Consider the following 15,404-nt stretch of genomic DNA (forward strand, 5'->3'; position numbering starts at 1 on the left):
GAGTCTCTCTGCAAACTCACTGCACTCGCAACCAAATCAATCAAAACCCACAGCCAATCAGAAGAGCGTGTGGGCGGAGTCTCTCTGCAAACTCACTGCACTCGCAACCAAATCAATCAAAACCCACAGCCAATCAGAAGAGCGTGTGGGCGGAGTCTCTCTGCAAACTCACTGCACTCGCAACCAAATCAATCAAAACCCACAGCCAATCAGAAGAGCGTGTGGGCGGAGTCTGTTTTAATTTATTTTCAAAATCTGAGGAGAATTAACCGAATTCACTGTATACTTGCATTGCATGGAAAAGAGCAGCTCGGACATTGTGCTAAACATCTCATTGTTTGTTTTATGTCAGAAAAAAATCATTTTGTGTGTGTGTGTGAGAGAGAGAGAGAAGAAAGAAGGGGAAAACATTAATTCATACACTTTAGTGGTCCAAAAAGGGAAAAAAATGAAAATACACGTCCGTGCTCATGTCTCCAGTCGTGTAAGACTGCCACGTCGCCGCTCTTGTGGCGGGATGATGTTGTCCAATGTTGTTCAGAATGTGAACGAGCCACAAATCAATGTCTTGGCGCCTCTCTCGCCCGAGCTGACGGTTATACGACACATCTGTGATGCTAATGTACGCTCTTTAATTGGTTTAGAAACGATGCATGTCTTTTGTTCTTATCCTTTATGAAAAAGCAGCAACCGTCCACAACTATGGTCATCACAACCTTCCCGTCATATCCCTGTGATTAATGTGCAATACTGTGGTTTATGGTATTATGCGCTGTGAGGAAGTTCAGATTAAAGGTAAACAGACTCGAGCCGCACCGTAACTCTGTTAGTTAGTGATGCTAAACACACACACACGTGGGCATAACACACTTCGCCCCAAACCTCGTGAGCATCCTAACCAGGGCATTCAATGCATTTAAGCGTGTTTTATCCAAGCAAGAGGAAGCAAAAAGCAGTGTTTAATCCGCTTTAACCGTGTGTGCGTTGATAAGTGGACAGCATTGCTGAGTATTTCCTCCTTAAAACTGCAGTGAACCAAAGACAGTCTCAAAAACACGCTTTGGTGTTTCTGACGTCACAAACCACCTTGTAACCAATCAGATCAACGTGTGATCGACAACCAGTGGATCTCTGAGTGAGTGAGTGAGTGGAGGCGGGGCTCATTTGGATATTCATAGAATGAGGCAAGGGTGTCGAGTTACATTCAAGATATTTTAAGGCATGAAGAGATTTTTATTTAAGAAAAAAAACCGTTTAAATATGTAATTTTGGTGATGAAAGAAGAGGTCCAACTATTGACTCCAGGGGGCTTTAAAACGAGGGTTTGGATCAGAAGCAGTGTGTAAACAGTAAATCAGAAACTCACCAGGAAGGGCTCCATCCGTGTTCCTCCAGCGTTCCCGATGAAGATGCCGGAGCTGGGCTGGAAGGAGAGTGTGTGTTGGCTCCGGTGGAAGGCCACGCGGTGGTGTTCCTCACAGTCCATGTAGAGCTTCACCTCCTCGCCCTGCACCGCCAGCGTGAACCGGGCCCACCGGCCCGTGAGCTCCGCCATCTTGAAGGAGGCCGCCTCGCGCGTGTGTGCGTCTCCGGACTCGCTGTAGTACAGAAGCACCCGCTGAGACCCGTCCTCCACCGGCGCCAGCGCCACCCCCAGCTGCACCACCTTCTGCAGGGCGTCGGTGATGGCGAACAGCACTCCCCCCCGACGGCTGCTGGGTTTGGCCGTGACGATGATGGCGAAGTCCCGGAAGAACGGGTCGGGGATGAAGGAGCGCGTGAGGCGGCCCACGTTAGCGTCCGGCCCGAAGCTGTACGCGGGGAACCCCTCGAAGCCCGTGATGAAGGAGACCGACGGGGGCAAGGGCACGCCGATGAGCTCCGTCAGGTCCAGCTGCCCGCCAGAGCCGCTCTCTACACACACACACACACACACACAGAGCAAATCAGCGGTTAATGCTGGGATATTCTCCGGCCACAGGAGCCGGATAGTGTTAGTGGATATGTTGAGCTGTCCAGCTTGAGCTAAATCTCTCAAAAATAAAACATTTACAATGTGACCCGTTAGCTTAGCAACATACTAACATTTGCCTCCTGAAAACATCATCAAACACACAGTAAAAACAGTCAAATATTATTCCAATGTAAAGTCTTTTTTCTATGTCAAGTCTCCTCCATTTATACAGCGCTAATTTATACAGTGATAACATGAGATTAATATTGCAGCCTAATGTTGAGTTTAGGAAGTCTATAGTGTGTTATATGTGTGCTAGGCCAGAGAGATGTGTTTTTAGTCTAGATTTGAACTGATAGAGTGTGTCTGCTTCCCGGACAGTGTTATGAAGATTGTTCCAGAGTTTTGGTGCTAAATAGGAACAGGATCTCCCGCCTGCAGTCGATTTAGATATTCTCGGGATTATCAACTGGCCGGAGTTTCGAGATCGCAATACACGTGAAGGACTATAATGCGTTAAGAGCTCGCTCAAGTACTGGAGATAAACAATTTAGTGCTTTATAAGTAATCAGCAATATTTTAAAAATGTATACAATGTTTAATAGTCAGCCAATGCAGGGTCGACAGAACCAGTCTAACATGCTCATACTCCCTGGTTCTGGTAAGAACTGGAGCGGCTGCGTTTCGGACGAGCTGGAGTTTGTTTATTAAGCGTGCAGGACAACCACCCAGTAGAGCATTACAGTCATCTAGCCTTGATGTCATGAACACATGAACGAACTGTTCCACATTCGTCAATGAGAGCATATGGAGTAATTTAGATATATATTTTTAAGATGCGGTTTTACAGATACTAGACTCATGACTTTCAAATGAAAGAATATATTGTGAATATCCAGTAAAGTGTAATTTATTCCTGTGATCAAAGCTGAATTTATCATCATTACTCCAGTCTTCAGTGTCACATGACCCTTCAGAAATCACTCTAATATGAGGATCTGATGATCAACACACATTTATGATTATTATCAGAGTTGTTTGATGAATCTGAGTTTGACTCCAGCTTTTAAGATTTTTCGATCCCATCCGCAGACAACGCATGCTTTACCAAATACGAGACATTATTATTATGAGCTCCTGTGTAAAATCTTTCAGTCCATCTTAAAGTCTCAGTCCAGCTTACAATTCATCTCAAATTAAGGTCTTTATAATCACTCCATGCATTTTCCTGTTTATGTGCTGAGCGGCGGCCAACAGTCCTGCAGTTTTATTACCACACACACACACACACACACACACACACACACACACACACACACACACACACACACACACACACACACTTATCCAGGGTTGTAAACTCCCTCCATGTCCTACATCTTCATTCCACTTCAATCAGCTTCTGTTTTAAGGAAGAATCTCCGTTTCCCTTGCAGATGAGAAACCAAAACACCCTGAAGCCGGAGCTGATCACAGATCAGCTTCATTTCCACTTCAGCTCCCGAGCACATCAACCCGAGGCCTACCAGCCGACGCTCGAGTCGAGTCCTCGCTGAAGACCTGGAGACACACATGGTCTTGATCAGAGTCGAGGAGACCTGCACAAACAATCGCTCGCTCTGTGACGACACGCGCTCATCTGGAAGCGGTTAGCGTGGGCTAACAGAACCGCTGTGATGAACGTGCCTGCACAATTAGACTTGTAGATCCTTGAGGAAACACAACAGCCTGAAGAAAGAAACAACACTGCTATCTACACACTTACAGCACAACTTAATACTAGAAGAACTAAGAGATCCTGCTAGAACACTAATGCTAAATACTGAACATCCAGTCTCAAAGAGGCTTCTGTCTCAGATGCCCACTGGAGTTAAGGAATCTCCCATTTCAAGTTGATTTTTTTAGTTTATTCACACGACTTTTTATCGGATCAAAACTATTATTCACCTCGGAAAACACCAGCAACACACACCAGCGACACACACCAGCCCAGCGACAGACAGAAGCAGAGGGGTCAGTCAGTTCAGATGAGAAATACTTTACAGGTCAGATGTCAAGTTCAGGATGATTGTTTAGAAGATCTAGAGAACAGAGAGACCGTATGAAGTCACTGAGCGCTGCACTGATGTATCGAGTGAAACGGCTCGCGAACTATACTAGCAACTTTTAAATCACTTTTTTTTTTCAGTGTAGTATAATAAATAATTATAATTATATTGTCACTGATAAATAAATCACAATAAACCCGGTAACATGCCTTAAGAAATGAAAATTGTGCCTATGAAAATTAATGGGGTAAATTCAATTTCATGCCAACTTTACCTTTTATGAAGAGGAATTATGACGTGCACTTGAAAGGTAATATGAAATGTTTACATCTTTACAGTCATAAATTAATGCATAGATTGGAGTTGAGAACGCATGCATCACAGTGTAAATGCTTACATGCATCTAAACCGGTTACAATTTTGCTGTGCATGTAAACACGCTCAATAATGACAGCAATAATCTGTTGACCTGCCATTCGTGAATCAAAGAATCTTTAGATTTTCCTAGTTTCACCAGTCTGTTGTGCAACAAGTGGAAACGCTTAGCAAGTATAAAGACATCTATATGATTTGCACTTTTATGACTCCAGAGCAGATGTGCCTCTCGCCTGAAGATCGACAACACAAGGCTTCTGATGAAGAGATGAAGGTCAGTGACTGGCTCTCAGTGGATCGAGGTCAGTGTCAGGATGAGTAACAAGGAAGGAGCACATTATTGCTTATCGGGAATGTGGAATGGACCAAAGGTTAAAGGGCTTGGGCAAATATGTTGATCATGTGATCACAGCAGGACTCGTTAAAAGAGCCGGACGAGGTTTGGAATAAGCTTTGCTCAATCTAGGCTGGGTTTAATAATGAAAATGTGAAGCTTTTAAAATTAAAACACTACAACATGGTAACTCCAAATTAAAATGTACTGATTTGTAAACGTACACTAACTATTCAAATCGCAATCTGTTTTCAAAGAAAAAATAGTTAAATGCTTTTAAAAAATCAAAAAAGCCCATTATAAACTAATGTGCATCAAAAATAAATAAATAAATGAATAGTGGCGTTCCTTTGGTCACAGTATTCCTGAACTCAGAAACCACTGCTGCTGTAAAACTGTAGAAGCTCAACATGTGATCCGGTCTCCACAACAACCACTGCTTGTGTAATACATTTAAATGTTAACCGTAATTACTGTATGTTTCTGTTTGCGTTCCAATTATATATGATCCATGAATCCCGCCGAAGAGTAAGATCAGAAAAAGCCCTACAAATGAGGAGAAACCCACAGAATGTCATGGAAGTGATCGCTGTGCTGGTCATGATCATGAAACACAGAGTTAGCAAGTCACACATATATAATCTAATTAGTAATTGCAAAATGAGTAAACCTTCAGACCAAGCATGATGCTGATGGCTGACTCAGTTTGGATTGCAGTGTATCAGTAACAGAATGAAGGGATCTCATCAGTCCAGAATGAGGTATTCGGCCTGAGTATATAAACCCTTCCCATGAGCCTCGAGTGAGCAATCATTCGGGAAGACAGTCACTTGATGAAAACCAAATGTATAACAAAAAATACATGAATTAGTATAACACATGCAATGTGAATAAATGTCCATTGAGCACCAACATCATATGTTTTTGGTCAGACTTGGCGAGTCGTCCAGTTTGTCATGTGTTTAGTGACGCTGACCTCGGCTTCAGGACATGAGAGACGAAGCCAGATCCGCCTCATCCCAGTCTGCCACTCCCTTCAGCAAACCACTCAAGAGTCCAGCATCACCAGCATTACCAGCACTTCCCTTCTTCACCCACTGTAACTCAATATAACCCACTGTAACACACTGTAACTCAATATAACCCACTGTAACACACTGTAACTCAATATAACCCACTGTAACTCACTGTAACCCACTGTAACTCGCTGTAACTCAATATAACCCACTGTAACCCACTGTAACTCACTGTAACCCACTGTAACTCACTGTAACTCACTGTAACTTAATATAACCCACTGTAACACACTGTAACTCAATATAACCCACTGTAACTCACTGTAACTCACTGTAACCCACTGTAACTCACTGTAACTCAATATAACCCACTGTAACTCACTGTAACTCACTGTAACTTAATATAACCCACTGTAACACACTGTAACTCAATATAACCCACTGTAACTCACTGTAACTCACTGTAACCCACTGTAACTCACTGTAACTCAATATAACCCACTGTAACTCACTGTAACTCACTGTAACTTAATATAACCCACTGTAACACACTGTAACTCAATATAACCCACTGTAACTCACTGTAACTCACTGTAACCCACTGTAACTCAATATAACCCACTGTAACACACTGTAACTCACTGTAACCCACTGTAACTCACTGTAACTCAATGTAACCCACTGTAACTCGCTGTAACTCAATATAACCCACTGTAACACACTGTAACCCACTGTAACTCACTGTAACTCAATATAACCCACTGTAACCCACTGTAACTCATACCCACTGTAACTCAATATAACCCACTGTAACTCACTGTAACCTAATATAACCCACTGTAACAGACTGTAACTCAATATAACACACTGTAACCCACTGTTACTCACTGTAACTCAATATAACCCACTGTAACTCACTGTAACTCAATATAACCCACTGTAACCCAATGTAACTCACTGTAACCCACTGTAACTCACTGTAACTCAATATAACCCACTGTAACTCACTGTAACTCAATATAACCCACTGTAACTCACTGTAACCCACTGTAACTCACTGTAACTCAATATAATAACCCACTGTAACACACTGTAACTCACTGTAACCCACTGTAACTCACTGTAACTTAATATAACCCACTGTAACCCACTGTAACTCACTGTAACTCACTGTAACTTAATATAACCCACTGTAACCCACTGTAACTCACTGTAACCCACTGTAACTCACTGTAACTCACTGTAACTTAATATAACCCACTGTAACTCACTGTAACCCACTGTAACTCACTGTAACTTAATATAACCCACTGTAACCCACTGTAACTCACTGTAACCCACTGTAACTCGCTGTAACTCAATATAACCCACTGTAACCCACTGTAACTCACTGTAACTAACTTTAACTCAATATAACCCACTGTAACCCACTGTAACTCACTGTAACCCACTGTAACCCACTGTAACTCACTGTAACTCAATATAACCCACTGTAACTCACTGTAACTCAATATAACACACTGTAACCCACTGTAACTCACTGTAACTCACTGTAACCCACTGTTACTCACTGTAACTCAATATAACCCACTGTAACTCACTGTAACTCAATATAACCCACTGTAACCCACTGTAACTCACTGTAACTCAATATAACCCACTGTAACTCACTCTAACTCAATATAACCCACTGTAACTCACTGTAACTTAATATAACCCACTGTAACTCACTGTAACTCAATATAACCCACTGTAACTCACTGTAACTCAATATAACCCACTGTAACTCACTGTAACTCACTGTAACTTAATATAACCCACTGTAACTCACTCTAACTCAATATAACCCACTGTAACTCACTGTAACCCACTGTAACTCACTGTAACTCAATTTAACCCACTGTAACTCACTGTAACTCAATATAACCCACTGTAACCCACTGTAAGCCACCTCAACCCACTGTAACTCAACATAACCCACTGTAACTCACTGTAACTCAATATAACCCACTGTATCTCACTGTAACTCAGTATAACCCACTGTAACTCACTGTAACTCAATATAACCCACTGTAACTCAATATAACCCTACTGTAACTCAATATAACCCACTGTAACTCACTGTAACTCAATATAACCCACTGTAACTCACTGTAACCCACTGTAAGTCACTGTAACTCAATATAACCCACTGTAACTCACTGTAACTCAATATAACCCACTGTAACTCACTGTAACCCACTGTAACACACTGTAACTCACTGTAACCCACTGTAACTCACCGTAACTCACTGTCTTTCATGCTGTACTTTAATCTATTTAACAACACAAAACGTTTAATTAACAAAACTATATTATATTACAGCCATACATGTGGTTTGGTTGGTCAGTATTAAACTAGTTCCACACATTACAGATACTGTTCTTCAGTGTAAATCTGTGACATGATCACACACACGGTACACTGCAGACATCTAGAGCAAACACACACGCTTGCATTCGACCACCAAAGCATCAGCAAAGCATGGTGGGATGTCTGTGGTTTTATAAGTTGCTGAGGTTTAGTTTTCCAGCGAGGACTCAATGAAGCCTTGATTTTCAGTGAACTTTCAAAAGTAACACACTAATCCACCACACGTGTTTCATACGGCCTGCGTCACGCTGAGCGATGCATGCGTATTACTACTAACAGTAAAACTCACGGAAAATGAAAAACTGTTAAATGTTGTCATTCACAGAGACCTGATCTAATACGCTAGCCTTAAATACTTCGTTTTCAGATATTTGAATTCTCAAAGAAGGTAAATGCTATGAATTGTGTTCTTTGTGAGTGTCACACAGCGTCAGTGTTACACAAACTCTCCACTCCTCTTCTCTGCTGACGAAAGCTGGCTTTCCTTTCTAGAACATGAATGAGTCAAATCTGGGAAAATATTGCAAAGTTTAGCATTTGCTCCACAACGACCTCCTGAAATGTCATTCATGACGTGTGCTGTATGGAATAATTACACACTTTGTGAAATCACTCACTGAATGTCAGTTCTGTGCCAGTCTGAGTAATACATGTCCTTTAACTGAGGAAAGTATGAACAGTCTGTCGGGTCACATGACCGTCGGGTGATTATCGTCACAAGTGTGTGAATGAGTGACAGGAAGCAGCACAGGTCCGTTTGAACACACACACACACACACACAGGTGCAGATCAGTGTAAACGCACACACACACACAAACACACACACACACACACACACACACACACACACACACACACACGCACGCACACACACTCACTTGGGAATGCTATATTTCTTCACAAACATTTGCACCAGCCTCTCTCCTGCTAGTTTAATTTGCCTCAGAGTGCTAAGTAGCATAAATCCTTTCAAGTGCAATTTACAATGCAAACATTTCATCAGTGACAGAGAGAGAGAGAGAGCACAAAAAACACACACGCATTCATTTCTAATAAAAATATATGTGCATGGTGTCCCTGACTAGACAAACACTGATCATCTCTGTAAGAGTGCTAATAAACGACGTCACTGTAACAGAGAAGCCGGAGACTCAGAGAGTGTTTCTGATGATTGATGACTGATGAAGTTTGGCAGATGATCCTCTTTTCCAGCAATCCTGCAGTTGCTCTGACCCTTCGCTAAAGCCACGGACCGTCTCTCGAGTCGGCTTCGGTTTCCTCAGAGTTTCTGATTAATTGAGCGCCGGCTGTGTGTGAAAACACTGAAGACAACGGGAATAATACAGATGTTGTGTAACGAAAGGAGTGTGTTTACTGTGGCACACGAGACGCTTCACACACGGTTATTAGCACACATCTGTTCCTCTGTTCATTACGAGGATCTGTCACGACTCCCTTCAGATCCACACAGAAATCCTTGACTGAGATCTGTTTATTCCTGAGCCAGAGTCACTGCACTAATATTAGCTCGATCCGAGGAGACACGGACAGGCCTGCCAACATCAGGCTCAGGAATCACTTTACACGTGTCTGAAAGAGTCTCTTCTGCTCACCAAAGCTGTGCTTATTTCATCAGTAAAACACTGAAATATTACTCCAGTGTAAATCACCCGTTCTCTATGTGAATATACAGTAAAGTGTAATTTATTCCTGATCAAAGCTGAATTTATCATCATTACTCCAGTCTTCAGTGTCACATGATCCTACACAAATCCCTCTAATATGAGGATCTGATGATCAACACACATTTATGATTATTATCAGTGTTGAACACAGCTGCTGGTCCTGTAAGGGGATTTGTCTTCTTACAGACGAATACATTCAGAGTTATAAAAAAAAAATGTCCTGGCTTTTCCAAGCGTTATAATACCAGTGGTTTAATGTAACAGATTGAAGCTCATAAAAGTGCATCTATCCATCATAAAAGTGCATCTATCCATCATCTATCCATCATAAAAGTGCATCTGTCCATCATAAAAGTGCATCTATCCATCATAAAAGTGCATCTGTTCATCATAAAAGTGCATCTATCCATCATCTATCCATCATAAAAGTGCATCTGTCCATCATAAAAGTGCATCTATCCATCATAAAAGTGCATCTGTTCATCATAAAAGTGCATCTATCCATCATAAAAGTGCATCTGTCCATGATAAAAGTGCATCTATCCATCATAAAAGTGCATCAATCCATCATAAAAGTGCATCTGTCCATCATAAAAGTGCATCTGTCCATCATAAAAGTGCATCTGTCCATCATAAAAGTGTATCTATCCATCATAAAAGTGCATCTGTCCATCATAAAAGTGCATCTATCCATCATAAAAGTGCATCTATCCATCATAAAAGTACATCTGTCCATCATAAAAGTGCATCTATCCATCATAAAAGTGCATCTGTCCATCATAAAAGCATCTATCCATCTTAAAAGTGGATCTAAGTTTTATGTAATTTTTGAGCTTCAATCTGTTACAATCGACTGGCATTATAAAGCTTGGAACATATAGCTTTAGCTTAAAATAACTCTGATTGTATTCATCTGAAAGAAGAAAGTCACATACACCGAGGATGGCTTGAGGGAGAGTAAACATCATGGAATCTTTCCATTGGGAAAAAGGTCTTTACAGCTGAAAAAGCTTCTTCAGATTATATAAATGTTCACAGAAAGAAGAAAGAACTGCTGACTGAAAGGTTCTTCAGGGACCAAACGTGTTTCTCCTGTGAGCTTTAGAGGAGTCGGCCCTGTGCTTCAGTCCTGCGGTCTCTCTCGGTAAAGCCAGACTCTGAAGGACATGTTCGCAGACGCTCCTCGAGAGGCACATTCTTGCTCCCGATCCAAAGGAGCAGTAGCGTCTCCGTCCTGAGCGCTCAGTGTTTCACAGCTGACTAAATCAAGCCTTTCAAACACAGTGACATTCCCCAGATCCGTGTGGCGTCTCCTTTACTGGAAATACTGTCAACCTCCAGAATCCAGGCCTAATAATGGAAGATCAGCAGAATCCGTCACTTCTGACTCGCACCGGCCCGAACATGCGGAGTCGAGCTAATAATGAGAAACACACTTCTGTTGTCTGGAAGGAGAATATGTGGGATTTCTTTTAGATGAGTTCTGCCCGTCAACAGACATGAGACTCACAGTTGAAGAATGTTAAGATAAGATTAAGGGAAATTAAGTAAAACAAATGGAATTTCTAATGATAATATCAGTAAATAAAGCTACTTATATCAAACTAATACAGCATGTGTTTCTTCCAGGTCAGTAGTACAGGGATATGGGATCCAGAAAACCAAAGTAACTAAGTTCATTTCTGACTCATCATTGGCAAAGAAATCCTGGAAACTCTGAGGAAAGTTGAAGTTGATGGCGTGTAAGACGGAGAGCGCTCATATACTCTCGCTGCCCGCCTAATGCCCAGACTGACCGATCGACACAAACACGACGGACGTCATGACGGACTCCACCTCGCTTTCCAGAGGAGAAGAAGAAACTCAGAGTAATGGAAGGAAAATGGTAACCGATTGAGATCTTGTGTAACAGGCGTGACGGTTTCAGGAAAATTCTTCCCTCTTGTGAAAATTACACAAAGTATAAAGTCAGACAACAAAAAGAGTGTAGTGTGATGCACTGATTAATTCATCTAGGCAATCCTGAAGATACTGAAGGAGAATTGGCATGAACCCCGCCTCTCTGAGAGCTGCTCTGCTCTGATTGGTCGGAAAGCAAACCCTCATTATCATATCTGAATCTCAGCTCTTGGTCACAGTGATACGAACAGTAGCGATGGCGAGGGTTTTACCGTATCGATCTCAGAAAACAGCGTCTCCTCGACACGAACAACACGAACCGAACTCTCCCAGTCTCAGATACACTAGTGTTTGAGGGCGGAGTTTAGAGATGCTGCTCAGCCAATCAAGGCCACAGGCTGGCATTATGCTAATGAGTTACACACCTTCAGGTTCAGCAGGAAGTGGGACTTCTTACGTTTAGGAGACAAAAACTCCTTTTATCTTTGAAACTTTGCAGAGCTTTAACATTCACTGACAGCTTTATTACACACTACATGACTGGGAATATCCCAAAAAGCATATGAGCACATTCATTCATTTAGACATTAGTAAAGAATTTTAATACCAGCAATTTATCAATTACTGGCCATAGCATGACATAACACTCCTTCTTCTGAAGGTCTTCATGCCAGCTGTGTAATAAACCAGCTGATTATAATCCGAAACACACACACACACACACACACAAGAACAAGGCTTTTCTTGCTTAAGGAGAAGCAATAACTTAGAGCTCTGCATTTGGTTAAATATCTCCAGTCCCGGAGTGTGTTGGGAGTGTTTCCCGAGAGTTTCTGGATTATAAACAGCTCTTGAAGCCGACGGCATCCCATGAAACTCGTTCTCCACATCTGTGCTCCTTAGCTAGTCTTAGTTAGGGTTCTCCACATCACTGACCTGTGCTCTTTACAACATTACACTCTAATATTGTGATGATCTAATTATAACATATCATATGTGTAATTATTCATGAGTTAACACCCGCTGGTCTTGTCTTGTCTAGCCTCATGAATCTGTAGTGTTTACTGAGAGACCTACTGTCTGATGTCCAACTAAACATGTGCTTGAACTCCACACATAAATCTGCAAATCCAGCCGTTTAAATCTAAACCTGAGGGTCTACAAATGATCTGGAAAGTGTTTTGACAGGTTTGTGGCAGTCAGACTAACTCTCTGGTTAGATATGACGTATGAGGCCTTACAGCACAGACACTTCGGGAGAAAGAGAAACAGGAACTTTCAGAGAACATTTTTCATTAGCTTTTCATAGAGGAAGTTCCCTGATGTTTCCAGGGGAAAAGCCTGGATCTGCACACAGGTCAAGTATCTTTAAAAGAAAAACAACTCAGTTTATGAGTCTGCAGGTTAAATCTGGAGGTCAGCGGTGTTAGCTACACACGGCACCGGGTTTCTCAGCTTGACCCGTCCAAAACACCCAAAAAAAACATTAAACTTGCCTTACTCGGCTGTTTCTTCATAAGAGGAAGAGATTTGATGCAACATTTCAATACTTGTAGTAAAAGTATATCATATTTACTAATCACAACAAGCACCAAAACCAGATGAGCTCAGCAAAACGCCGTCACACACAATTCGCCCTCGCTCTCTCTAAAACACACAATTCTGCTTACGACACCGGCTTCTCAAGCCTGCCTATACTGTAGTCCTCTAATTGTGAACATCTCACAGGGAAAAATATAAAGGGCTGTAAGTCATTCATCAGTCAGTCGTCAGAAACATATTTTAGACTCACTTTAGACTCACTTTAGACTTACATTAGACTCACTTTAGACTCACTTTAGACTCATTTTAGACTCACATTAAAATCACATTAGACTCAGATTAGACTCACTTTAGACTCACTTTAGACTCACATTAGACTCACTTTAGACTTACATTAGACTCATTTTAGACTCACTTTAGACTCACTTTAGACTGACTTTAGATTTACATTAGACTCACTTTAGACTCACTTTAGACTCACTTTAGATTTACATTAGACTCACTTTAGACTCACATTAGACTCACATTAGACTCACTTTAGACTGACTTTAGATTTACATTAGACTCACTTTAGACTCACATTAGACTCACTTTAGACTTACATTAGACTCACTTTAGACTCACATTAGACTTACTTTAGACTCACTTTAGACTCACTTTAGACATACATTAGACTCACTTTAGACTCACTTTAGACTCACATTAGACTCACTTTAGACTCACTTTAGACTTACATTAGACTCACTTTACTCTCACATTAGACTCACTTTATACTCATCTTAGACTTACATTAGACTCACTTTAGACTCACTTTAGACTCACATTAGACTCACTTTAGACTCACTTTAGACTTACATTAGACTCACTTTATACTCATCTTAGACTTACATTAGACTCACTTTAGACTCACTTTAGACTGTCTTTAGACTAACATTAGACTTACATTAGACTCACTTTAGACTCACATTAGACTCACTTTAGACTCACATGACACTTAAAAAATGCACAACCACTTCTACGATACTGAGCCAGTTATGTTATGTAATTTGTTATGTAATTATATAAAGAATCAGAAAACCAATAAAGAACATTATAAATGATAACTTCTCTACTAGTTTTTAGCCTTCGTCATAAAGACCATTGATCATCTGACCGTGTGTGAAGTGACTGAAGTAAACAGCCAGCGTAACCAAACACACACACACATCTGGCCAGCGTAACCAAACACACACACATCCGGCCAGTGTTAGCAAACACACACACATCCGGCCAGTGTTAGCAAACACACACACATCCGGGCAGTGTTAGCAAACACACACACATCTGGCCAGCGTAACCAAACACACACACATCCGGCCAGTGTTAGCAAACACACACACATCCGGCCAGTGTTAGCAAACACACACACATCCGGCCAGTGTTAGCTAACACACACTTTTGCCAGTCTAACAGTGAGGTCCGGCCGAGCTCTGCCGTAAACACAGCTGCTCTCCTGTAGAGACTCAGTTTAAGTAAGGATATCCCCAGGGTTTGATGAGACACTTTGTACATGAAGCGACTCAAATGACACTCAGCATATTCACTGTCAGATTATTTAAACTGAAGAAATCACATCTCGGAAATGAAATGACTATAAAACAGCCCAGCTGGCACAGTGCTACATGTTCTTTAATTACATAGCTGCACATCCTAACAAACGTCTATAAACTGGAGCACATTAAAGAGCTTATAAAGCGATCACTGACTGCTTGAGGCTCACAGAGGCTTTTATTGCTGCAGGAATCTGTGACTCTTCCTCTTGATGTCCTCGAGATGCCTTCGTCTTTGATCTAGCCTCGAGTCTCGACTTCTGAAGCGCTCCTCATGAAAGAGCCAGTGTCTCTTCACGTGTACAGCGCCCCGACCGCCATCAGCACCAGTTCTCCAGCACACCAGTCCAGGAACGTCTCCGAACATCTCCTACATCATTCTGGACCAATACTTTTACAACTATAAACATTACAGTGGTTTTCAAGCTCATTTATATGGCTTTACTTTTCTGAGGTTCTCCCCATAAATAACATGTACGACGGTTTCCACAGAAATATGAAGCGGCACATCTGTGTTCAACACTGATAATAATCATAAATGTTTCTTG

General features: G+C 41.6%; 1 protein-coding gene across 1 annotated transcript in view; it reads right to left on the bottom strand.

The window, feature by feature from the left end:
- col15a1a (collagen, type XV, alpha 1a) overlaps positions 1-15,404 on the bottom strand; it is a 59,309-nt gene that overhangs the window by 36,245 nt on the left and 7,660 nt on the right. The window contains exon 3 of the mRNA XM_089125942.1: positions 1,367-1,914. Coding sequence (XP_088982068.1) covers positions 1,367-1,914 — 548 coding nt within the window. The remainder of the gene's footprint in view (positions 1-1,366; positions 1,915-15,404) is intronic.

The sequence above is a fragment of the Pimephales promelas genome, chromosome 22 (genome assembly GCF_988280905.1).
Source record: "Pimephales promelas chromosome 22, fPimPro1.hap1.1, whole genome shotgun sequence".
Lineage (NCBI taxonomy): Eukaryota > Metazoa > Chordata > Actinopteri > Cypriniformes > Leuciscidae > Pimephales > Pimephales promelas.